At 44.5% G+C, this 27510-nt stretch overlaps 1 protein-coding gene across 1 annotated transcript in view; it reads right to left on the bottom strand.

Moving 5' to 3' along the window:
• The window catches only part of Arhgap35 (Rho GTPase activating protein 35), a gene marked incomplete at its 5' end in the record, with an annotated part of 69141 nt that extends 41928 nt beyond the window's left edge, over positions 1-27213 (bottom strand). The window contains 2 exon segments of the mRNA XM_013509560.1: positions 11831-11975; positions 23338-27213. Of these exon segments, the coding sequence (XP_013365014.1) occupies positions 11831-11975; positions 23338-27021 (3829 nt within the window).
• Between the last annotated feature and the right edge of the window lie 297 nt (positions 27214-27510).

The following is a 27510-nucleotide window of genomic DNA, read 5'->3' as shown; positions in this document are numbered from 1 at the left end:
GGATCACCATGAGTTTGGCACCACAATGGGCTACACATAGTGAGTTCAAGGCCAGCTTGGACTACACAGTGAGACCTTGTCTCAAACAAACAAACCCCAATAAATAAACAAACAAACAAACATACATTTGCTCCTAAGCAGCACAACCAAGATTTGGATCTAGACATCTGGCTTCAGTTCATCCTGTACAGACTACTCAATAGCAGGGTAGAAGGCCATCAAACATGCATACAGCGTACATGCACAGGCCATGTGGCAGAAGTCCTCTCCTAGCTTCTCTGTGGCATGTCCACAGTTACTAATAATAATTGCAGTCTGCGCTCTCCCCAACTCCCACCATTCTTGGCCTGCCCTGGACGTATTTGTTGCTGGGTTGTCTCCCGAAGGTCCCCGATCTAATGCTAAAGCTCTGTTCCCTAAAGATGCTCCCATCAATTAGTGGTGAAATTTAAATCTGCCACGCAGAAAGCTCTCTGTGCATTTACCCAGGCAAATGAGCTGCATTGGAAGGACAGTCGCACTGAGTATTCTGTCAAAGGTCATTTTAATAGTGGGCTTCCATCTGCAGCCAAGGAGCCAGGGGTCACCTCTGACCTGTGGGCCATGCCGACAAGCTGATAGGCAGCAACAGCCCTCAAGCCACAGCTGCAGGCTCAGTGCCCACTGAAGAGCTGCTGGGGGAAAAGAGCTCACTTTCTGACCTTTCTTCCTTCATCTCCTGACAAACTGCCCGCAGGGCCAACCTTTTATTCTGGAGTCTTGGTTAAGACTGATGTCTCACTGTGCAGTTATCAGTAAGAACACCAACTTATCTGTGCCACAAATGGTCAAAATTTCATTAGAGAATAATCGCCTGGCAAGTAAAACCCCAGAGTGATGAAGATGCGTGGGACCACAGTCTCAACTCAAAACCACAGTGTCACAGGAGAGACAGGAGCCAAAACACATGGTGCACAGATCCCGCCAGGCACCTTTCACAGCTGGAGGACCCAGCTGCTACAGGAATGTGGGGACTCTGGAGCAGTCATCCTCATCCCTGCCAGCATGGCCCCCTCAGCCCTAGAAGGTACAAACCACAAAGCCACAGCTAGAAGCCCAGAGATCCCCTAACTGCTTCAGCATTCCACCTCCTGTCCCTTCTGGGACTGATATGTGTCCGAAGATGTCTTTTAAATAATCATTTTCAACATGCTAAATGAATTATTCAAGACTGCCTCCTTCTAGGTAGACACTGACATAAATGTAGACATATGTCTGTCAAAACTCAGTCGCAAGTGTGTTCACAGCAGCACTATTGTAACTGCCCTGAACTGCAAAGTTCCCAAATGCCCAGAAAGAACAAAAGAAATACATAAGTTGTGGAACAGTCACACAGTGTAACTGTACAGAGCAATGTGGTGGTGCATGCTTGTAGTCCCAGAACTCAGGAGGCTGCGGCAGGAGGACTGCTGCAAGTTCAAGGCTAGCCTGAGCTACAGAGTGAGACTTTGTCTTAAAAAAAAAAAAAAAAAAAAAAAAAATACACTACCACAGATGAATTTATGGATCCAATTATGGATGAATCTTATAGGCACAATGCTGAGTGAAAGAAGGCAGACAAAAACATGTGCATTTGCTATGATTCAACTTTTAAAGGAAGGTACATCCATCTTGTTTGCCTGGAATCAGGATACTGGTTACCCTGTCTAGGGAAGAAACTCCAGGCACCTGGAGGGCAAGTCATCCACCCTTTAGCTGGGTCCTGGTGGCATCAGCGTGTTCAGGTTACAGATATGCACTTACAGTGGACCCTCTTTCCTTAATGTAGGTCATGCTTCAGGAGAAGTTTTTAAAAACTACCTTGGACATAGTCTACCCAACCTACTGTTCTACACAGTCTACCCAACCTACTGAAATGCCCTTTTGGATTCTTACCACCACAGTGAGTCAGTGACAGGAGCCACCAAAGCAACAGTTAACATGGTTTGAGTGATTCTCTGTGCCTGGCACTGTGCTAAGAATATTACAAACTGATTTCACTTAATTCTCAAAAACTCTCTTTAACAGACTTTTCTTCCTCCCTGTCTCTCCCCTCCCTTTCTTCCTTCCTTTTTTTTTTTTCTTTTTGAGACAGAGTTGAGGCTGGCCTTGAACTCACTACGTAGCTCAGGCTGGCCTTGAACTCACTACGTAGCTCAGGCTGGCCTTGAACTTATGGCAATCCTCCTCCCTCAGCCTCCTGAGTGCTCGGATTACAGGCTTGTACTACCATGCCCAGCTCTTTCTTCTTTCTTGTGGCAGTATTGAACTGAAGGCCTCTGCACTGAGCTTTATCTTCAATCCTTTATTTTTATGTCTGAGACAAGGTTTTGCTAAATTCCACGCTAGGTCCAAACTTCCAATCCCCTTGCCTCAGCTTCCTAGAGCACTGAGATTGCAGTAGAGTCACCACACCCGGTATGAAAGAGCTGTTTCTTGCCAGTGGCTAGGTAACTGTGCATGAGCAAGTCAAGGTGCCAAAGCTTATGGACTTAAAATTGAATTAGGCCAGGGAAAAGGGTTCATGTTATAAACAGAATCATCACACTAGGCCCCCAAACTATTCTCTTCTTCGTAACACTTTTTGTTTTGTTTTTTTTGGTTTTTCTCCGGTACCGGGAATCAAACTCATGACCTTGCACTTGCCAGGCAGGCGCTGTGCTGCTGAGCTAAATCCCCAGGCCCCATAACACTTTTTTGTTGAGGTCAGGCCTGGTGTCTTGTAAAATGTATCACAGTCTGCATTTGACTGATTATTGTCTCATAAGATTCAGGTTAAATATCTGGCAAGGAAGCACATGTTAGAACAGTAACTCCTAGGTTTTTCCATTATAAATGTTCAGTTTGCTTTATGATTATTAAGTAATTAACATGTTGGGTAAAATTTTCAGACAATATAAATATCAAGTTCTATGAAAGCCATTTTTAAATTTTTGTAGTTTTTAAAAATCCACTTTAGGGGGCCAGGGATTAAGCTTAGTGGCACAGCGCCTGCTTGGCAAGCACAAGGTCGTGAGTTTGATTCCCGGTACAGGGAAAAAAATAAAAAAATAAAAAAATAAAATAATCCATTTTATTCAGGATAGTTTATACACAATAAACTTGTTGCCCAGCTTCCTGGCTACCACACACTAGCTTGCATTTTCCAGAGCTTTACAGAAATGGGATCATTCCTGTAGTTTCTGTGTCTGGCTCTCGTTACTCGCTGCAGAATGAATGAGGTCCAGCCATGTGGCTTCGGAGTGAGTATTTCACCCTGCTGGAGCTCCAAGCAGCTCCACTGGATGGATGCTCCACAGTTTGTTTATTCTGATGGACATTTGGGTGGCTTCCAGCTTGGGGCTCAAGAACAAGGCTGCTAGAAACGGTTGCGTGTAAGTCTTATTTGAACATATGTTTTCATTTCTCTTGGGCAAATATCTAGAAATAGATGGTAAGGTGCATGCTTAACTTTTTAATAAACTGCCAGAGCTTTCCGAGGTGATCACACCCTTTTACACTGCCCTCCAGTGTCTGTGAGGGGGCTAATCGCTCCATCTCACCAACACGTGATCCTGTCAGTCATTTTATTTACAGATGATTTCAATCCAATAATGTTCCCTACCTCATTAATTATGCATTTGTGTGATTATGTCTGTCTCTCCCACCCCTGGCCATAATGAGGACAAACTGAGTTCAACCATTGCCTAGCAGATAGAAGGTGCTTAATTAATAGAAACTGTCAAGAAATATTGGTTGAACGAATGAAATCTGCCACTCCCCTACACATAAAATGATGATAAATTTTTAGAGCCACGAATGAGTTATAAGAAAGTGTCTCTCTACAACCACAGGGTCGTGTGTCTTGGGTTTACCCACTCAGCCAGGGAGGAGATTACGTTGGCCACTGAGGGGCAGTGGTCCTGCAAATCCAGTTACAACTGAACATCCTGCTGCATGCACGGCCAGACACCCCAAGGTCAACAAAGGCTTCTGCTGCAATACTGAGCCCAACTAGGTGCTACCCTGAGAGACATGATTATGTAGGAGTCCTCCCAGAAGAGTAGGTGGTGGGAACATAAATTCCTGCTAACTCTTCTCCAGTGAGGCTAACCCTGCACTTTGTGGGCACTGAGGTCCTGCCTGAAATGACAAAAGATTGAGATTTTCCCTTACCCGCTCCCAAGGGCCAGTATCCCGCCACATACCTGGGTTCTTACAGCAATGGAACAATCCCTTGCGCAAAAAGATCATATAGGCCAAGCGCCTGGAACAATTGCTAGATCATAGCAATCCTCCGTAATGTGTAAGGAACAGAAAGCAGGGTGAGGGGCCATGATGGCAAACTAGCTTCAGTATCATTTTCAACAACTGCCAGTCTTAGACTTTAGGGAGCTTTGCATTCCATGGGGAATGCAAATGAAATTAAGATGCACTAACAAAACCAGGGCCTACTAGTTATTTCTACTGAATGGTCTGAATGCATTATAATTTAAGATGTTCTCTAGGTGCCTTCTGCCTAGTGAAACTGCTTCTCCTCAGAACAATTCTTCTAAGCCCCTGCCAGTGCTTGCTGGCAGGATTAGGGGTTGGTTATCTCTCAGCTCATTTTTGTCACCACTGCCCAGTCTCCTCCTGCTGCCTAAAGAAAAAGGTGAATCATTGAAAGACAGGCTATGGAGGTTTGATCTTACATTATTCAAAGAAATAATGTCTAGAAAAAGCTATTTTTAGTGAATCAGCCTCCAGGTGAGGCTTAGGAAAGGCTGGACTTCAGAGAATGAGGTAACAGGGCCATGACAAGCAGGGCACCAGGCACTGGGCTTCCAGGAGCCCAGGCCTACGCAGTGGAGAGAGCAGGCACATGGAGCAGCTCAGTCAAGGTGATCCTATGCTGCAGGACATAGGCATTTCCTGAGTTGTAGGAAGCCTTGGCTCGCATTGGCTCAGAGACCCAGGCTTTCAAACCTTAGCCTGTAGAGACAGCAAATTCCACCCCAAGCAATTATTCTCAGGAGGGCAGCGAGCAGGCTGTAAGAGCCCCACTCCAGTGAGATAAATAGCACAGAATCAAATATACCTACTTCCTGTCAGGTACCAGAAAGCTTACATTAGCCTGACCAGGGCCATCTGTCAATGAGTTGCACCACTCTAGAAAGACCAAAAAGTCCATGGCTTCTACCAATTTTCCACATCGCTGAAAGATGGAAAAAGCTGCTTCTGAGGCAGCAATATAAAGTCCTTCTGACTCCCAGGCTTTGCCACCCCACCACTACCCTCATGAGGTCCTGCAGCAGCTGTGGTAGTGACTGCGATCCCCCTTACAGAAGCCCTCCTCTGGCCTGCCATGTAACTGGGGCCACGACAGTGAGAATCTAATACCTTATTAGCGCAGCAGGCACAGAGGCTGTCCTAGGCCTGCCTCACCTAAAAGTATCTGTGGATCAATGTGAAAGCTGTTCCACTTACACGCCTGGACACATTCAGGTTGTAGGAAATGTGAAACAAAAGTAAGGGGACTGGTCACAAAACCCAGGAAATAAAGTCAGGTTCAAACAAGAACCAGTCTGTACCCATAATGTCATAAGCTAACCTATGAAAGAAAAATATGGGAAGAAGTCTCAGAGCCTTGTCGCAATATCAGGAGCTGCCAATTTTGAGGTGAGAAAGCCATGATCCTTTTTCTTGTGAGGGCGCTGGAAACTTAATCACAAACAGTGGAGAGGAGACATGCCGGTCACAGGACTCAGCAGTGTGCTCCTTCCACAAACAAGGCTTCTTCTCTCCTGACTCCCAGAACCTCCTTCTGATGCCAACTCTTGCTGCCATTTCTCTACCAAAATCTATAGTGCTGGGCCACTCCTACAGGTGGAGGTCAGTGGTAGAGCGTGTGCTTAGCATGCTCTGATCTCCAACACACACACGTCCACCACCACCACCACCACCAACAACAAACTATAAGGCAGTGGCTTGGATTGGAATTAAGATGATGCTGACCATAAAGCAAACAACAAGTTGAGGAACAGTACTGTCTTGGTTACTTTTCTCTCGTTGCTGGGACAAAATATCCAAAATCAATTAAACTCTAAAAGCCTGTCCCATGACTGCATGAGGCTTTGGGGGGGACACCCAGACACAAACCATAACATTCCACCCCTGGTCCCCCAAAGACTCATGTCCACCCCTTTATACAAACAGCATTTAGTCCATCTGCAAGAGTTGCCAAAGTCTTAACAGTTTCAGCATTGCTTGAGAATCTAAGTCCCAAGTCTCCTCTGAGATGTAAGGCAAACTCTCAGCTGTGAGCCCCTGTACAAATGAAAATTAAACACTTCCAACATTCAATGGCACAAAATAAGCGGTACCATCCCAAAGGGTACAAACGGGGACACAGAGCATTGGGACCAAAGCAAGTCCAAAATCCAGCAGGGCTAATGTTATGTCCTGCAGTTCCATGTCCAGCTTCTGAAGCAATCTGTGGCACATTGTGAACTCCAAAGGGCTTGCATGAGTCCACCCCTATGGTACTTCTGGTGGTTACAGCATCCACGGCTTCTCTCTTAGGCCTGCTTTGCTCCCTCTGGGCAGTTTTCCTTAGATGATTCATGGTCCTGGCTTTTCTAAACTTCTGAGGTCTCCAGGGCACCTTTTGCTTCACACTCACAGCCTCACACATTGCCCTCTCAGGGGCACACTGCCTGGCCTCCCAGGCCTTCTGAAATCTGGGTGGAAGCCTCTTGAACTTCAGAACTCTTGCATTCACCATGCACCTATAAAGCCAGGGGCACGTGGATAATGCCAAGGTCTGCTGCCACCTGGAACAGTAGCCAAGCTTTCTTCTCTCTTGGCCACAGGGATTGAGTGCCTGGATCGCTGGGCACTCTGAATCCAATTCTGAGGAACAAATCCTCTATGCTGCCATTCAGGAACATGGTGTGGCCACAGCCACCATTCTGGAACATGGTGCTCGGCAGCTTTCTTCTCAAGGCAAGGTCTTTCACCTTTGCAGTTTTGAAGCTGCAAAGGGTGGAGACTTGCTGCTTCTTGTGATGCCCTCAGGCCACCTTTTTTATTTTCTTGTTCCTTCTTAGCAATGGAGATCTCCTCAGCTCCACCTCTGCAGTCCACAGCTTTACTGGAACTTTCTTTCTGGCCAAACTCACAACATTTTAAATCATCCTGCTGGGCTCTTTGTTCTTGATTCTCAATATAAATCTGGCTAAAAGCCCCCAACAATAGCCATGCCACTTCCCCAACATCTGACTGCCTTGAAATTTCTTCTGCCAGATTCATTAGTCTGCCATTGCCCATAATCTCAGTTTCAGGCAAAGTCTCTGGACACAAGCAAAATGCAGTCAAACTTTCTGCCAAGCCATAACACACATTGACTGGAGTCCAACAACCAATGCAGTCCTTCTTCCCAGCAGAAACCTCCCGAACCCGTTCTTTACTGGCAGGATTTCTATCAGCTTTCTGGTCTTCCGAGTGCTGACCAGAATCTCCCAGACAGAACAGCCGAAGGTGTTCTAGTGCTTCTCTTTCAGGCGACATCTCCGAACCTTTCCAAACTCTTCCCACAAGCCACTTCCAAAGGCTCTTGAACCACATGGTCAGATATAGTCACAGCAACGACCCCACTCCTCTGGTACCAAATTCTGTCTTGGTTACTTTTCTCTCGTTGCTGGGACAAAATATTCTACGCCCAAAATTTAGGAAGGGAAGGTTTATTTAGCTCACAGTTTGTGGAGGTTTCAGTCCATACTCGGCTGGCTATAAGGCAGTGTGGCAGAGGGCAGAGGGCAACCATTCAAGGCAGGTCAACACAGCAAAAGCAACAAGCACTAAAAGGAGGACTGGCGGCAAGCAGCCTCTTCCTCTCCCTTACATATGCAAACTATCCACCCCAGGGCGGGTGTAGCTCTCATACCCATAATCAGTCAAACTCTAGAAGCCTGCCCCATGACTGCATGAGGCTTTGGGGGGACACCCAGGCACAAACCATAACAAGTACAGACATGATCTCAAGTTTTTAAACAACTTGGAGGGCTAATACTAGTAGAAAGCACAATCCAACTCCAAATGGAGATTACTTCTAGAGATCAGAATTTTAAGCAACACTTTCTGTTATACATACCTGTAATTAATTTGTTTTATAGTAAGTAAGTGTTTTTGTTTTGTTTTGTTTTTGAGGCAAGGTCTCGCTCCATACTCCAGGCTGGCCATGAACTCACCATGTAGCCCAGGATGGCCTTCAATTCCTAGGGATCATCCTGCCTCAGCTTCCCAAATGCTAGGATTATAGGCATGCACCTAAAGTGATGAGATGGTTCAGGCTGTCCTGATTTGTAAATGGCTGAGCTATTCTCCTCCCCACTGCAAGGCTGTGGTATCCTCTCTGTTCATTACCCTCTTGCTGGCTGTGTCACTGGCTGTGATGAGAGGTAGGTGGGCAGCACTGCAGGCACCGGGGCATGGATGTTCTTCCCACCACCACCACCACATGTGTGTGTATGGGGGGCGGGGGTCCTAAACTGCTCTCACATGGAATGATGCAAAGGCTTCATTGCTGAGACAACCAGCCAAGTGCCAAAGTACAGGAGACAGAAACAAATACAGGGGCACGTGCACTTCTCCCTGGCCTAGGCCTGTCAAATGAGGTTCCCTGGAATGACATCTCCAACTGGCTCAGAGGGCACCTACGTGAAACTGTTCAGTCACAGGGCAATTTCTACTACACATAACAGAGGAAGAGATGGGATGGGAAGCCAGGTGGCAGCACCCACTTTCCCTAAGACCAGTTAAGTAAGTCCAAGCTAGAGACAGCACAGCCCTGAACTTAGTCATTCAACACAGTCTACAGAGTCCTGTCCAGAGAAGGGTAGCAGTCCCCATGTCCACTGCATCACTCTGAGGGGCCACAGGTGGTGGTGAAAGGGGGCTAAAGATGACTGAAAGGTCCAAACAGCACATGACCAAAGGGGACATCTACAAGACGACTGTCTAGATGATTCAGAAAGTCATCAGTTTAAAAAGGCAGAAGACTGTTCTAGATTGAACAGGAGTGCAGAGGCAACAGTAGTGTGCATACTAGTTAGATCCTAGTCTAAAATAACCACACCACACATTTTTAAGTCAACTGAGCAAATTTTAAACATGGACTCTATAGGAAATTAACTATGGAATTAAGGTTAATACACTTTTAGTTTTTTATTTCGTACTGTGAGGTCAAATCCAGGGCCTCCAGCATGCTAGGCTAGTGCTATCACTGAGCTACACTCTGGCCTGTGGCCAGGTAACAACAGTGCAGTTCTGGAAGAGAAGGCGTTAACCTTACCGACATATGCGAAGTTTTTAGGAATGAGGTGACACGGCACCTGAAGTTTGCTTTAAATGGATTAACAACAATAAAAATTAGGAACAGAAAAGGACAAAGGTGATGGGATGTTAATCACCGAGGGTCAGGTGACCACTATACAAAACTCCCAGATTTTCAATAGGTTTTACCATTCTCAAACTGAAAAGCTGATGGGAGTTTGCACTTACCAGGAATGTCAGCAGCCCAAACAAAGGGAAGGAGACCAAAAGCACTGCTAGTGAAGCTAACAGCAAGGAGCAGCAGGGAACACTTCTGTGGGACAGGCACCATGTGTGTGGCCCCTAATGCCCCTCCATGAGGCAGAGCCTGTATCACCCCTGTTCCACAGATAGGCACGTGGCACAGCAAGGACACCAGTCCAGGCTTGACTGCAGATCAGGAGCTGCATCACTCCTAGTTATTCTTCTATCTATCTATGTATCTATCAATTTATTTATTTTTGGTCTTTTTGAGACAAGGTCTCGCTATGCAGTTTAGACTGGCCTTGAACCCACTTTGTAGCCCAGGTTGGCTTTGGACTTGCAGCAATCCTCCTGTCTCAGCCTCCCGAGTGCTGGGATTACAGGTGTGTGCCACTATTCTGTTTCTTAATTGTAAGCACCTCAGGAGAAAATGCTGCCTGGTTAGCAGCAGAGGAATAGTTCGGTCATCTGTGTGACAGCCACTTATGCAACATCACACAGCAGTGCAGTCATGCAGTCATGCTTCCCACACAGCCGTGTTTCAAAACAAGCTGTACAAGATAAATGTACATAATGTTGGTTTGTTAGTTAAAATAACTCATTTTTTAAAAAAAACAAGTCATGTTTTCAGAGTATCTAACAACAGAGGAACAAGCTCACAAGACAATGTCTGGTTTAAAACAGGTGTATTAGTCTTGATGTAAGGTAGAATAACTGCAAGGTAATTTCATAAGAGAATACTTTCAGGAAACATACACTAAAGTATTTAGGAGAAAAGGGGCATTATATTTGCAACTTTCAAAATTTTTATGGAGATAAAAAAAGGTATATGTAGAGAGAAAGAATGACAAAGCAAATATAAACTGTTTTTTTTTTGTTTTTGCAAATATAAAATGTTAAAATTTAGGGTAGCAGGAGTTTTTATAATTTATAACATTTATCCATTTGTATAACTTCTCTAGAAATCTAAAATTATTGTAAAGGAAAAAGGTTTCTCCTTATCTCCCCTCATGAAAATCCCTATCTCTCTGAAGTATAGGTCAACAAGGAGGGGCTTTGACGATTCAGACTTGCTTCCTGCAGATTTTCTCCTTGTCAGAGAGAGAGAGAGGGAGAGAGAGATGCCAGGAAGAAAATGCTGATGTGAAAGCACTGTGAAAAGATGGACACTGAGAGAAGATTTTAGGTACAGAATGGACTAAGCTAGGATGCAGATCTGCTATGATTATTTAATGCTGGGTGCTACAGAGGAAACCCTGGAAATAACTATAGAGTCTTTGTGAACTTCAACTTGAAAGCAGTCTTCCCTGATTTGGCACATCCTAGGTAAATATTAACACTGTCACTGGCCTCACAGGATGTTGCTGAATGATCAGCTGAGCCTGGCAGGCTGTCCACACACACAGTGCTTAGGGTCATTACAGATAACAGTGGCATTAGAAAGGACACGAAGGAGGCTGTAATTCCTACTTGAGTCTCAAATCTACATAAACCTGCATTTTTGAGCTCAGTTATTAAAGCTATACTACCTTTTCTTCAAAGATGATCAGCTTTGAGAACAGCCAGGAGAAAAATCAAGAGAAACGATGATGTGAAACTGGAAGGCCAAAGAGACACACACATGGGCATTCTGAATAAAATAAATGGTTTTAATATAAGGAAAATCTGGTCATTTTAAGAATGCTGCAGAAGAATTTTAAGACAGTCTGTCTTTGTGCTAACCCCACCTGGCCAGTGTGACTGAAATTCAAATTCATGACAAGATAGCCAAGCATCCAAATTGCTTTCTTACCTCAGAAAAAATATACTATCAATATAGAAGTCTCAGGTATCTGTTCAATAGTGGCAGGGGCTGCAACAGTTAGCTCTCATTCATTTTATTAACTAAAAGTGTGTTATTTGTCCAGTACATGCAGACAACAGGATAAATAAAACCTGCTCCCTGGCCTTAAGGAGCTTACACATCTATAGAGGACAGAGACAGCCAGGCAACTGACAAACAGTGCTGCATGCTATGGCTGAGTATTGAAGCCAGCACAGAGAAGGAATATAACCTGCTATGACTGCAATGCCAAGGACAGAACAGCTCCTGCACACAAATGCCACAGGACAGTCTCACAAATGCACAAAAACAGAAGACCAACAAATCTGACCGCTCTCAGGTCATCTCATACCGAACCACAGCTTCTATAAACACCAAAAAGCTTAACCCTCCTGCAAATGTCCTGCAGACAGCAAAAGCTATGATCTGCTATACGGTAACAAACACTCTTACCTGTGGCTTCAATGTACTCAATGCATCTTTCAATAAAAATGGGGATCGGCTTCTCCGGAGTCACAACAGTTGTTAAGGGTACCCCAAAATAATTGCTCTCCCAGGTTGCCTTTGTGATGGATGGCCGAGGTTTGGGCTTTGGTTTCTGTCCAGAAAAGAGAAAAGGAAGCACAAAAACAAAGTGAGTATCAACATATCATCAGCAAGGCTTCCAGAGAAACTCACAGCAGGGTGGGAAGTGCCAGAAAGATTTCAAGCAAGATGAGACACACCTGCTCTTTTCACTAATTTTGAATTTTCTTTTCTTTTCTTTTTTTTTTTTTTGAGACAGGATCTTACTATGTAATGCAGGCTGGCCTTAAACTCACAGCAGTCCTCCTGCCTCAGCCTCCCAAGTGCTGGGATTACAGGCATGAGCCACCATGCCCAGCTAATTTTGCATTTTCTGGCCTCTATATATCAGAAAAGATGCTGGACAGTTGTCACTCAGACACATCTTGAGTATGAGACTGAATTATTCAAAGATGTTTATAAAAAGCAGGCCAAGTTTATTTAATAAAATAACAATAAGATGACTATCCACATCCTTTAACACAGATGCCCTGGAGTAAACAGGAAGTTTTCCACACACTCTGCATGGGTAACAGATGTTATATACTTTAAAAGATAAAGATGGATTAGAGAACTAATAATTTCCTCTTTCTAGAAAAGACATACATAGTATGCATTCTATTTAGGCTGACAGTACCAAAGAGAATTTGCTTTCTGATACACTTGCCTGGGGTTAATTCTCAGTGGCTTCCACTTCCACATTAGGAAAGAGTAAAGCCAACTAATCCAACAAGACAATATAATTCTTTGTCTATTCTTTTCTCAAAGTCACCTTCCTCATGAAGTAGTGGCAGCAGCAAATATTTGAGAACTTATTTCCTTTTAAATCTCACAACATTCCATTTTACCAAGGAGAAAAAGTCTCATATGCTTAAATGACACCAACTACCAAATGACAGTGCTTGGGCTCAAACCCAAGGAAGGTCTGTCTCCAAGTGCACGCTCATTAACGCTATCAGTATTGAGATATTCTATTTCAAAGTTATTCATTTTGAAGCTTGCGTGAGGAAAAAAACTCTGGCTGTTTATAAAGGCTAAATTTTTGTAAAGCCAAAGAAATACACTTGAAATTTTGATCTTTTGTTAAAGTATCTATTAAAAGGAGGGTGATCCACTCCGCAATATGGTTTCCTTTCCAAGGTGATGAGACCAACACCGAAGGACAGATGTACTTAAGAAATGTTCATAGGGTATAAACCTAGTTAAAGATCTTTACAGAAAATCCACTAGAGATAACTGCCAGGTCAAGTGCCAATGTCAACCTTTCCCGTTCCTTCTCCGGACCATCCTCCTTCCTTTAGAATCTTTTATATGGGAACAGTCACTTCCTGTTTAGTCTGAGATTCTTTGAGGACTTCCTATGCAAACAAGTGGCAAAAAAGAGAACAGTGGACAATAAAATGCATGCTGAAGAAAGAGTGAGTCAATTTCTGGGCTGCTGGTTGATTGTACTTCCAGGGACAACCCAAAAGCACAGATAATGCAATCTTCACACCAGCCTGTGTAGAGGACTCTGGGGTCCTGGAGAAAAATCGTGTGCTTCTGTGCTTGCCTCTGCCCACTGTGACAGGCCCACTCCTGATCAGTCCCCCGAGCACCAGAGGCAAACAGGCTCTGACTTCAGACTTAACCAAAGAAGTAAGGAAAAGCAAATGAAGAGTTCACAATTCTTTATAGGAAATAAACTACAAGAAGAATTTACGCTTTGAAATCTGATAAACCTGGTGGGAATCCAGACTGCTGAGTTCTGTGACCTGGGCCAGGCAGTGTGTCATCTGCCCCTTCATGACAGTGCCGGGGGCACACGGTGGTCACATGGCTTAAAGGATACTATTCAGGGAAGTGGCTCAGCCTCTTGTACATGATGGTCATCCAATAAATGGGAAACATTACAAAGGAAAAGCGGGGGCTTCTGCTGCACATGCTAGGCAAGCACTCTCCACTGAGCTAAATCTCTAGCTCTTACTAAGTTTTTTTTATTTTGAGACAGCGTTTTGCTATATTGCCCAGGCTGGCCTCCAAATTGTAATCCTCCCGCCTCAGCCTCTCAAGCAGGTGAGATTTCAAGTAAGCTCCATCAAGCCTGGTCTATTACATTGCTGTAATTAAGTAACAATGAGTTAAGTAATGCTCCTCCTAAAAAAAATCCCTATTTAAAAGGTTAACTCTAGAATGTGAATACCCAAAGCCAACCATCTGTATTTAAACAACATTATTCCATCAATCCTTCCAAATTTCCCTGTCAAAACTAACATAACAGCATTGTTCCTCAGTAAGACTGAAGTTCCAAATAAATGGTTGAAGGCGAAAAATGGAACTGAAAGGGACTTTACTCCTAATCACAGTAAACCCTCCTAGCCATCATTTTAGTAGACAAATTTTAATCTCATTTTCTTCTACCCTCTCAATACTAGAACAAGATGTAGGTGTGTGCTATCAACCAAAGTGTTAACTACAAAATTTTGCTCTCATCACTAAACACTTTCTATGCCCCAGACCCAAAGTTCTCTGAAATGTATTACCTCATGCAAACTCACAACTTGTCTGTGAGTGTAGATATTAAGATCTCCACTTTATAGATGAAGAATCAGGCATGGTGGCACACACCTGTAATCCTAGCATTTGGGAGGCTGAGGCAGGAGGATTGCCAGGAACTGGAGATCAGCCTGAACTACATAGTGAGACCTTGTCTCAAAAAAACCAAACAAAAAAATTTTTCCCTTAGGATCTATCTATCTATCTATCTATCTATCTATCTATCTACCTATTTTGGTTTGAGAAAAGGACTCACAATGTAATTTGGGCTAGTCTTGAACTCACTATATAACCTACACTGGTGTCTAGGCAAGAATTATTTTATTTTTTTTCCTTTCTGAGACAGGGTTTCGTTATGCAGTTCAGGCTGGCCTTGAACTCACTTTGTAGCCCAGGCTGGCTGTGAACTTGTAGTGATCCTCATGCCCCTGCTTCCTGAGTGCTGGGATTACAGGCGTGTGCCACCATGCCTGGCTAGGCAAGAATTCTTAGATGATTAGTTCTAACCTTCCTACTAAGGAAATCAGTTTGTTAAGCGTGCGAGCTGGGCTAGATTGGCAATATAACCACCAATACTTCAGACAGGTTACTGGGCACATTTCAGCAAGAAATGCTATCTATTTAGTGGCTTGCCAGAGGTCTCATGTCCCCAGTTAGATGTCTGTCCCTCACTGGGAAATCATTAGGTACACTTGCTGCAGCAGCAAGTGCTTGGAGAGGTAAAAACAGCATTATCCAACATCCCACCTTCTTTTGGGGACACTTGGCAGCTGAAGTGAAAAATTATCTAGCCAGAGGAAGCCAAGCCTGAGAACATCTACACATCTGGACTACCTTTACCTCAACCTTCCAGGCAGATGTTCTTGTAATAAATAACAGTCCATTATTCTGTACCTTAGGGTTTCCTTAAAAAGAGGCCTAATTCTTAGTCTTGATACTGACCATGATAAAATTTGACATAAATAGCACCCTATGCCAGTGTTGCACGGGGGAAAAGAGGTGAGCGGAATCTGCCTCTGGCCTCTTGGCTCTCAGGAAACAATGGCATGCAGGTGAAACCCCTGACTGTGGCAGAATAGAAAGGTACATGGTCACTGGCTTCTGCTGCCCACTGAGGTGTAAGTCCATACCACAACCCCTCCCAACCCCACTGGGGCAAGAAAAAGGGTAGAATGTCAGCTACAAAATAAGGAAGATCAGCTGGGGATATAGCTCAGTGGCACAGTGCCCACCTGGCAAGCATGAGGCTCTGAGTTCAATTCCAGGTACCAAAAAACAAACAAATAAAAACCAAAATAAAGAATATTGAAAGAAGGGCCCTTCCTCAAGCCTGGAAGATGGCTGGGCCAGAGCCTGGTACACGGTGGGACTGCAACACACTTGCTGAATAAGTAGTTTCCAGTGACGCTCGGGCATGGCTCCTTCCCGCGTTCTCACACTTAGCTGGGTAAGCATTACCTGGGGTACAGATCTTTTCATCACCTTGGCGTGCCACTCACACTAGCCTGTGAGGAATGAAGCGTAGAAGGCCTTGTTCATTCTTAGTATTGTAACCAAAGTTCTTTTACCCTGTAGGCACTGAACTAGGTAGTCAACTTAGGTACACTTATAACTATTTTTCTACTGGGCTAAGTTCCTGGAAGGCAAGAATCTTAGCAGTTATTTTTTTTTAATGAATTATCCAAGGCCACATAGCAAACTGACAGCAGAGTTAATCCTAGGCCTAAAGTCGTCTCACCCTCAATAAACTTGTTCTCTACACCACAGAGCTGACCTAGATATCACATGAGTAAGTAGCGACTAAATGCCGAAGAAAATGGTCAGTAGGATTACAAATAAGAACCAGCAGCTCTACGGCTCCAGCAGAGAGGCCAGACACTCTCTGTGGATAAAGGGCATCCTCTCTTCTGTGGGAGCAGCAGGTACAGCTTTTCAGTGACCCTAAGCTGTCAACTCCAAATACTGTCTTCTGGTCTCCATAAATACTCTCATACCTGTCAAAAGTACTCAGCCAGATTTGAGGGTCAGGAAATAAGGTTACTAGAGTTGTGTACCAACTAAAATAGCCTTTTAAATGCTTGGATGCTTGGTAACATAGCTAAAACATTGATGAAAGAGGGAAGCCATGCTGTTGGATATATTTTTTAAGTTTTAAAATATTTTTATTAGCTGGGCATGGTGGCACATGCCTGTAATCCTAGCACTCGGGAGGCTGAGGCAGGAGGATCGTGTGAGTTTGAAATCAGCCTGGGCTACAAAGTGAGCTCAAGGCCAGCCTGAACTGCAGAGCGAAACTCTATCTCCAAAAGACCAAAAAAAAAAAAAAAATTTTTTTTTTTATTAATACATGTTTGCAGTACACAATACTTTGTGGGGAGTTGGTACATGTATGTGGATGTAGTCTGGAACAGGGATGGTGTCATCTCAATGGGCTATGAAGGAGACTGACAGAAGCTGAGGGTTGCCAAGTTGTGTAGTGACATACAGTGGACTAACTACAATGACAGGAGTCTTAGAAAAAGTGAGATTAGGGGCTGGGGATTTAGCTCAGCGGCACAGTGCCTGCCTGGCAAGCACAAGGTCATGAGTTCGATTCCCGGTACCGGAGAAAAAACAAAACAAAACAAAACAAAAAAAAGAAGAAAAAGTGAGATTCCACAAACTGCACTACTTAAGCTTCCTCCATGGCACTTTCTCACATTCTGTAACCAACACTGCACCTTGCTGACCAGGAAGTATTCTGTCATGTTCCCAAGAGAGCTTCCAAACGACCTTTCCAATTAAGTTACTCACTTATGCCCCAAATGTGTTCTTGATTAACTGGTGCTCCCCCTTCTGGCTCAGAATAAATCCAAGGCCAAGTTTATGAGAAAACCTGAAGGTGGACTAATTCTTGCTGGTAAAGTCTATTATGCAAGCACCAATGCTCAGCTTTGGTCTCATTCAGGCTGGCAGTTAATAGCACGGCCCAGTCACTCACCAGCTTGAAGCATCTTTGTTTTGGGGTGAACAGGAAGGAGCATGAAGTCCTGGCCTTCCTGCCATCTAACCTTCCTGAACGATGGGAAAAGAAAGGAGGGCCTGCCACCCCACTGCTCCGAATGACACAGACATCACAGCTTTTTGTTTAATGAAGTCTGGCAAACCTGGTTCTTCCCTGTTGTTCTCTCAGACTGGACTCCTGGCAATACACAGAGCTCCGTGGAGAGGAGTGCTCGCCAGATCCCTGCCTGAAATGTCACAGGCACTGCCTCTGGGCCTCCCATGGCATGGGCCCCTCTGTATCTGCTGGCCTGCTCTCAAACACTGATGAGATTTAGCAGGGAGGCCTTGCCTTGGCAAGCAGGGCTAATTCTGGTTGCCTGAAAAGATGTCCCTAGGTGGGGAGGAACTCGGTAGCTTAGGGAAGCAGCTCTAGTTTTTGAAAAAACACATCTGGGCTCCCTATTGTAACTTTTTTTTTTTTTTTTAAGAACAGGTATGCTATAAGCTAAGAAAGATAGTTAAAAGATAGTCTATTTTTAATCACCAAAAACACACTAAAAGGTTCTTCAGGCTTAAAATAAACTAAGAATTGAGTGACACCAGTTTGAAACAATTTTTTAGCGTTCCAGGGGCTATTTCAGGGTCTTCCTGCCTTTTTTGTCCTCTGCTCAACTAGGCTCTGATGCTGGGAACAGACAGCACCATGCCGTTCTTAGGGAACAGTGCTGGGAGGTACTCTGGCTAACCAAAGTTCTTTGTCTGGATGAGCAAATCGAAAGGACCGGCTGAGTGGCCTCATGTGTGCCTGACCACTGAACAGCAGCAGTTTCTTGCAGAGGTGGGGACTCTGAAAACTCACTGGAGGTGGATGTCAAAGATGTTTCAAAATTCTCAGCTCCTTCACCTCTTGTTACATTAACTTGGGCAAGGTATTTAAGTCTTAGTTAACTCATCTGTCAAAAAATGAAAACCAGGATGAAAAGATCACTTTCAAGAGGCAATAGGAGTAAGGGACAAGCTGATCTACAAATGCCTGGCAGAAGACTTGGCACGCAGCAGGTGTTCAATAAATACCAGCAAGTAAAAGCACCTTCCATTATTCAGCCTGGTTTTCCCTGGTTTTCCCTCCGGAGAGCCAGGCCAGGCTTCCTGCAACGATTTCAATAGGTCCGGTTCATTTGGCTCTGAGGGCCATCCTTTTTCCTGGAAAACTCTCTCCATGAAGCCTCCATCTTCCTGACTTTGCCTGCCTCCCCCTTTACAAGTCTCAGCTTTAAATATTGTTTCCTTGGGAAGCTTTCCTAGGTGCCTACTTTAGGCTAAGCCTCCTTGTTAAGCAATTCTTGTACCTCCCCGCTGGTAATGAGAAACACACGCACTATATCCTCAGCGCAAATCACCCCTAAAAGCTGGATGAACATAACGCACACACCTATGTCACCTACAACAACATCAGGCATGAACAAATGCTTGTGGGGCACTCACGCACTGAGTTCAGAGTTTCCATCCGAACAGAAAGAATGAGCTTATGTGCTACAGCCAAAGTACTTCCTTTGGAAGATAAAACTATTTCAGGAATCAGAAAATAATCAAAAAGCCAAGGTCAAATCGGTGTTTTTCCTTTTTTTTTTTTGTACTCGATTAAACCCTAGGCCTCATATATGCTAGGCAAGTGCTCTATCTACATTGAGCTACAGTCCCAGCTTTTTTTTTATTTTGAGGGACAGTCTTGCTAAGTGGCCTGGGCAGGCCTCAAACTTGCAATCTTCCTGCCATCACACCTGGTAAGTCAGAGCATTTTTAAGACCAAGGTATTTATTTGATTTTAAAGCTCACTGAATAGCACGAGCCTTTCCTGAAGCACACACTGAGTCTTTCCTGGTAGATTATAAAGAACTCATATCTCATAGCGTTTAGCTTGTCTGTCAAAAATCAACAGCCCTCCCAGAGGAGCAAGCAGTCCAATTCCCCAGCTGGTTTTTATTCACACTAGAAACTTTAACTCTGTTCTAGGCCTCACAAAATGAGAGCTGTGTCCACACAAAGCCACAACAACCAGCCAATTCACTGAATCCCATGAAATAAGCCAATTCACTGGGGGTGGGGGGGACACACACAAACTGTCAAACTGGTTACTTGGTGCCTTACAGACCAAACAATGCGTGATTGAATTGGTTGGCTTTTCAATAGATTGTCTTGTCATCTGGCAGCTACAGTGAAGTGAAAGATTTTCTTTATCATTCACTTTTCAATATATACATATATATATATAAAACAAGAACACATCAGATAGAAAGGTAAATAGCCAATAATGTCTTCTTTTAAAATCATGGTCAAACACACCAAGTTCAGCAATCTGAGCAAGCCCCAAAGGCACATTTGTGGAGTAAGGCTCCCCAGCCTCTCTTTTGGCTTTAAAATAAGAGCCACTGATCCCAATCTCGTCTTTGCAAGTACATGGCACTGGGAGACAGAGACCATGTGCAGCACCACCGCTTCAGACAAAGCTCTATTCATGGCCCCCGTTGAAGTGCAATCACAGAGTTTCAATTTCATTCAGCTGAGTGCGGAAGGCTACCACTGAGGGCGGGCTGCTGAATGGTTCCGCTGGGAAAAGGACCTAGAAGGAGAGTCAGCTTTACAGTCTGCACTTTCATTAGGAGAGATGAAAGCGCGTCCCTCACTGACTCCAGTTTTACGGTGAAGCACTAATCTAGCAAATTAGGGAAGGGCACTGAGTGATTTTTCTTTCTGTTCATCACACTGTACCCAGACCATGGCTTTTTTGTTTTTGTTTGACTGGTTGCCAGAGTAAGCACCAAGAAAGCAGCATTAAAACTTACACAAAAGGCGGGAAGTGCTATGTCAGACCTGGTTTCTCCTTCTCTGAGTTCATAGTTAGCCTACCTCACCTCTAGGTCTTCCCTGTCCAGTGCTGGAGCCTCGCCCACGTCCAGCTACAAGACAACAGCAGTGAGGCTTCCCCACTTGCGCCATGCTCCATCATCCCTCACAACCCCAGAGGGAGGTGCTCCCTCTTGTACAAAGGGATGTGGAGAGGTGACTCATGCCTAAAGTTCAAGTAAGGCAGTAGCGTAGTTGGGATCTGCAGCTGCTAACTACTACACCCCTCTCTCTCTGAATCCCCTCCTCTGCACGGGCTCTCCGCCCACACACAGTTTCTCAGGGCAGAAGACCCATTTTCAGTATCAGTGAAGGTCTTGCTGTCCTAGCTGGGTGCTAAGGTGTGGCCATGACAGAGGCTGGGCCACTTCCGGTGAGGTGTTTAATATGCAGGAGTTGTTTTTCATGACCAACACAAATCGGAGTGCAGGGCTTTTCCCCTTACTTCAGATGAATGTTATATTGCTTTGTCATGCCAATAAAATCAAAGGTCAAGTCTCTCACAGAGGGGCTGGTTTGGCATTCTCTGCCCTGAGCCTACCCTGTTTTTCCAGTAAAACAAGTGTCAGTCCAACTTAAAGGCAGCAATGTTAATGGGAGGTTTGCTATGGTGGCAAGGACTTTCCTCTTTTGCCTTGGGAAGACAAAGTAGCTACACTCATTCCAAAGCACCATTCTCCACGGCAGAAAAAGACCATTTCACCTTCTACTCACTCTTGCCAAAGCATACTCCTAAGCTGACTCCTGGCACGTGGAGTCACTCAGAGAAGCAGCCGGGCACTGGCAGGAGCATGGCTATTTCCAGGCTCCAAAAGTCACTGTGCTCACCAAGCCTGAACCACGGGTGAGCTGGTGAAAGCTCGGCTTATTGGGAACATTTTTTACAAGCATCACTTGCACCAAGTATTAAAAAAATGTCACCAGAAGGCAGGAAAAAAAAAAGTTTTACAGTAATTCAGGGCACTGTTATGACACTTCCCTAATTCCCACGTGTGCAAACACCTCCACAAATTAGAAGATTAGCAGCACTCAGATAAGCTGTTCTGGCATCCCTGGGAGTGAGGAGGAAGAGAAAAAAGCCAAAATGTATAAAATGTTTGCATTCCAATATTACTAAACAGGGGTGCTTTGGGACCATATTGGGAAGCTTCTTAAATAAGGCTTCCTAAGTAAGGACTGCTTTTGACAGGTCTGTCTCCCACCAACCTCTGGAGAACAAAATACTGGAGGCAGACCATTCCAGGGGATAAACAACCACAGGGATATCAAATAGGAGAAGAAAGTACTGGTATTTATTAAGAATCATCAAGAGGGGCCAGAATACAGTACTGCCCTTCCATTCTCCACACTGCACAGGTAGGAAACTCTGGAAGCTCCTGGCAGTGCTGACGGAGGGGCACTCTGCACACTGCAGGGAGCACAGGTGAATAAAATTCCTCAGGAGACACCGAACTGGCTTCCTATGTTGTATGTCACAAAAGAACTGTGAGCTCTCAAGACAGCTTGGTCTCCAGGACTTCTGATCCGTTGTCTTGAAACAGTGTAAGTTTGGGGCAACTTTTCTTTCCAAAGGTCCCTGCAATACCTTTAAACAAGTGACTTTGTTCTCTGCTATTTTGTGAGAACAAAAAAACCTTGCAAGGTGGGGAAACCATTCTGTATATTATAATGCTGGTCCAGGGTTATTGTATTTCTACTGCAGTCTTTCACCAGGACATCTTTCTCCAAAAAACAAAACAAAACAAAGCAAACAACACAGTATTTTCCCCTACTCTAAATGAGGGGTGGATGGATTGGGAAATAATTTTTCTGTCTCAAAGTCCAAGCCCCAAAAGACAAGGTACTACCTAGAGATCTCTGCCCTGCAAACTACAATTTCACGTAAGAGAAGTCAGCAGCATCTGCATGTGGGATTGCTGCCTCTACAGCTAGCAGAGTAGGTCTGACATGTATAATACATACTGTTAACCTTTTCTTCCCTTCCCTTTGCCTCCCTGCTCCACTCGTGATCCCAAAAGAAAATCTGAGGCTCTCACTCTAGAAGAACTAAGTGAAGGCTTTAATAATGGAACTAGATGACACTCTTATTTTACAAATATGAGACAAGTTTAGAAATCTCCCTTACCAGATTCTTTTTCATCTGTGTACCCCAAAACCTTTCCCTATTTGTGTGGGCAAATAACCATCCAATCTCTCACTAATCTAAAATACAGGCACCTTTGTGTATCAGTAAAGGGAAGAAGGAGCATTGAAGAGATAAATGGATGACATATGTTCAGCAACAAAAGACTGGGGCATGCAATTTTGCATTCTGGTGTTCAAGTGAAGAAAGAATAAGCAGGGAGGGTAGGGGACAAGGAAAAACAGCAATCAACTTGTATCATGTACACGTACAAATTCTCTATGATGAATGTAATCACTGTGTATACCTAAAGTGTACCAATAAACTTAAAAACAAAAAAGATCAAGCAGACTGTCGCTGGCTTGACCACTTGTCAGAATGCTGACAAGTTTTGTGCTACCTGGTCATTTGGATGGTTAATCACTGTTTTAGAGAAAGACAACTCAGGCTACCCAGCCAAAGTCCTACCTACTTGAGAGCTGCCAGTAGTAGCTATCTGTGACACTGCTAACTTTCTAATGGTGGGTCTAACAATGAATTTTCTCTTTCTCCACTTTCTCCCACCCCCTCCCGTTCCTCTCTCTCTCTTGCGCGCGCGCGCGCACACACACACACACACACACACACACACACATACAGAGCAGGGTTGTTTGGTTGTTTGTTTTACCAGAATAAGATGCTCCTGAAAAGTCATTGTCAATCAGCTCTCACTGAGACACTGTATAAACCAGTGCTGGTGAGCCTATGACACACATGCCACATTGGCCTATTTATATCATTAAAAGCTTTAAAAGATTCACCATCACTGGTGTAAACCATTTCTGTGATTCATTCTAAATTGGTGTCTTACCTTAGTGTTCCTCCTTAGACTTCGAAGAATATTCCTCCTCCTTGGGTCTTCGTCCGTTTCATACGGAATGACAGCATTGTCCCCTTTATAACCTTGAGATGCCTGATCTTCCTCTTTCTTCCGTATTGGCCCCAGCTCATCATCACTCCCCACACTGAAGCTGGTTCGGTAACTAGCAAACCGCCCCAACCGGGTGCATCTCGTCCTGTATAGCACTGGCTTGCTCACCATGGACACCTTGCGGCCTCGTTCTAGAGAACTGGTGTCCATTTCACTGTCGGAACCATTGCCACTGCCGTTGGACTGGGCTTTGTTGATATTCCGAATGGTGATGATCTTGCCTTGGGTGCTGTCATGGGGCACAGAGTATATGTTTTCCTCTTCATTCCTTGGCTTGACTACAGCATCCATTGGTTCAGCGTAGTCAGAAGGGTCGAATCCATCCTGAGGCAGCCAGGGGCTAGAAGATACCGACTTCCTCTGCCCATCCCTATGCCCTTGATCTAGGTAAGACAGATCTCCCTTTGTAATGTCAAAATGGACAGGAGGCTTTGGTTTGACTGGTGGAGGTACTTTGTTGTTCAGTTTACTCTCAAAATTGCTCATGATGAACGACAGCCCGTCATTCCCCTCCAGTTCCATAGACAGCTTGGAATGGTCTTTGGACAGAGAGGGCAGTGATGTGTCTTCTCGAAACAGGCTGTAAGACGGGGGCTCGATATCCTCTTCCGAATCCTGCAGGTTGGAGTTGCAGAGGGGAGACCCTGCCCGAGGGGAGTTAAACACCTCCTCAGTGGTGCTACAAGCCTCAGCAACGTTATCATACATATGAGTGGCCTCGATTATGTTCTTTTTCTCCACTACATCTTTAAAAAATGGGTGAAATATCTCAAGTTTATGCTGAGGCTGGCTACAGGGGATGCTTGTGAACCTTCCATCAATTTCTTGAGCAATCTCTTCCCCCTCCATCAGCTGTTCCCGACTTAAGTCATTGTCCAGGACATCTACAGCGCCGTCAGTGAGTGCTACAAGCTGGATGGGGATAATATCCTGCACTTCACAAAGAAAGGCACGTAACATAGCCAAGGAAGCCTTACGTTTGGCTGAATAAAAAACAATGTACCCATGGACCAGCCGACTCTTTCTGATACTAAATGAGGAATGGTATGAAAGAATAGACAGTTCAATCCGTTTCTTGTGTATTCCGATTGGAAGTTCAAGTAAAACAGAGTTGTTGCTTCCACAATGGGAAGATTTACAGGTTTGGGACTGAAGAACAGGAAAGAGTATGTCGTCTGCACTAAAGGGATCCCCACACATGAGACACATAACAATTCGCAGATCGACATCAGCCAAATCTTTGATACTAGCAGTTGAACTGACTAGATTTAAGTTACGCTTAGAGTCTAGAAGTCCCTTCAAAACCTGACTGATTTGCTTCTCATTAATGTTGCGTCCATAGCCAATGCCAGCAGAGGCGGGGTCAAGAAAGACACACTGAAGTTTACTGGCAATTTGCTGACCTTGTTGTATTAAGCTATGCAGGGTCTCTCCACTGGTGTCTCCTCTCTTGTTAACCAAAATTAATGTCAGGGGAAGGTGAACTAAATGATTATCCCGCCTCCCCAATGTGGACTCCCTGCTCTTCTCTATACTTTCCACTACATAGGAGAGTGACTCTTTTGAATTGTAAAGGCAGAGGCAGCCATGGGGTTGAAAGGTTGGTGTCTGGAAAGAGTTCACAGGAAGCCTAACGTTCCCTTCTATTGGCCTCAGGGAAAGCTCATACATTTTACCATCTATCACGTACTTGTCATCATTTGTACAAAGAGCTCGAATCTCATTGGCTAGCTCTCTGGCAAGGCCATCTTTGCCTAAGATAACCAAGTTGATCCTATCAATGTTGGGGTCAGAGAGTGAATTTTTCTGATTCCGGTCTGATGGCCGGATAAACCGAGAACTAATCAAGTGCTCAATCTTAGCATCCACACAAGCTGGGCAGCTGGGGCATGTCTCCTTTGTTGGGTGGTAAACAAAATGAATGTGCTTCAGAATGAGGGCATCACGCTCTGCTTGGAGCTTCTGCAATGCTTTAAATCGCTGTTCCTCTCCCAGAACATCCTGAATGACACCCATCTTCTCTTTGCTGGGCTTAGCATCCAGCTCTAACTCATAAAACAATTCTGAGTACTCCAAAAGTAACTCCTGAAACTCTTCCTTTGCTTTGTCTATAATTTGCTTTTGGTGTTTGCCATAAATATCCATGTATACAGATTCCTCTAGCCACTGGTAGAAATCTTCATTCATAATAAAACTACGGGCCTCTTCCCAAGGTTTTCCAGGAGTTATAAAAGGTGAGGTCTCCAGGTTTTCTTTGAATGCCCTTCTCATCTCTGCTCTCTTCCTCTCATTTCTTAGCTTCTCTAAGTGGGCCTCGTACAGCTGCTCTGCCGGGACGGTGTCCATTAAGTCAAAGGGAATCCGTTCATTTTCCATGTTGTCAATGTGGCTGGTGGCATCCCATGGTGTCTCTTCAAGCACAACAAACCACTTCAGGAATTCTGGCTTGGTCTCTAAGAGTTTTTTGGCTTTTATGCAGCTTAGGTGGTCTATTTCATCTAGATTAGGTATAAGAGCTTCAAAAGCTAATGGCAGGGCTGCTAGGTACAGCTTTCTCCTGCGCTCAATATGTTCATGCTTGAGGCGGTGGATGTGCTGTAGAAACAGCTTCTTGGCTTTCTGAGTCCCTTCCAGGTAGACATAGTCCTGGTACTCTGGGGAGGCCTGCATTTTTCGGCTGACACTCAGCCAATTCTCATTGTGGTTTTTTACAATACGACTCACCAGCCACTCATACTTGTCTTTTGCTGTAGCTATCTGCTGACTCTGCTGCTTGAGAGCTTCAAAGTAAGGAATGATTTTAGTCTTTCCCCGACTTTTATCAATGAGTTGCACTAAGGTGCTGAAAGCCAAGTCCACATTTACATTGGATCTCGCGGAGGTCTCTACAACCTGGAGGTTCTTTTTGCTTAAGGCAAAAGTATGTGCATCTCTAATGTACCGCTCAACACCCTCATCACACTTAGTCAGGACCACCACGATGGGCTTTTTTGTTTTTGCAAGCTGATTGTAGAGATTGGAAACAAACTTGAGCTGGTCATCAAAGTTCCTATTCATGCCCCTGCTTACATCAATACCAAGAAGAAAACCATCTATCAGCAGCTTTCCATCTGGCATTTGTTTCTGCTCAAAGTCCTGCTCCAGTCCCAGCTGGTCAGTGCAAAAGTACATGAGTTTTTCAGCTGATGCAAGTTTCGTTGCAGCAGCTCTCTTGATGTAGGGCTGCAGGGCCGTGCTTCGATGAGGTTGGAAAGTCTGATCATCAATGAATTCAGTCTGTTCCACAATGTGCATCTTACATTCCACACAATCCTCCAGGGAGCGGCTAACTTCTCCCCAGTAGAGAAAGTGGTCATTATTGACCACTCGCCCACCGAAGTCACTGGTGCTGAGGACAGAGGTATGATCCAAGTGAAACTCATCAGCACTGGGGCGCACAAAGCGGTTGCACAGACAGGACTTCCCAATGCCACACTGGCCTTTCTCCTTCTCGGTCCCAGACAATCCCACCACACTGATGTTGTAGGTGGGAATGCGGACATCTTGCTTTCTTGCCATCATCATCGTCGACACATCCTGCCACAATTAACCACTTCCAAGATCAGATTAGTGTTTTCCAGTGGAGTGGAGGGCTTCTCAACATCACCAGTGGAGGATGGCTGCCCATGGAGCAGACGTTTCAGGTCCCATAGTGCTCGTATACCCTATGAGGTCAGTTTTTACTGCTTCTCATTGTCAAAGAGCCAGCATTTCTTCCTAAATGAAAGGGGAAAAAAAAAAAAAGAAAACATCAGCATCATTTTGGAACCCAATTTTAAACCCTGAAGTATAACAAAAATCATTTAACTCAACAAATATTTAGTAAATATCTAATGTGGCAGGCCTTAGGCTAGGTGAAGATATGCGGGAATAACACTGACATCTATGCACTCTCAAAGAAGTGCCATCCAGATGCTGCAGGAGGATATAAACAAAGCATGTGCTAAATGCTAAAGCAAGACTATGAGGACTCCTCAGAAAAATGGCTAATTCCAGACTAGCACAAAGTGAGTA

The sequence above is a fragment of the Chinchilla lanigera genome, unplaced genomic scaffold (assembly GCF_000276665.1).
Source record: "Chinchilla lanigera isolate Chin_1 unplaced genomic scaffold, ChiLan1.0 scaffold00173, whole genome shotgun sequence".
Taxonomy (NCBI): Eukaryota; Metazoa; Chordata; class Mammalia; order Rodentia; family Chinchillidae; genus Chinchilla; species Chinchilla lanigera.
Note: the sequence above shows the minus strand (reverse complement) of the source record. Positions and strands in the feature narration are given on the sequence as shown.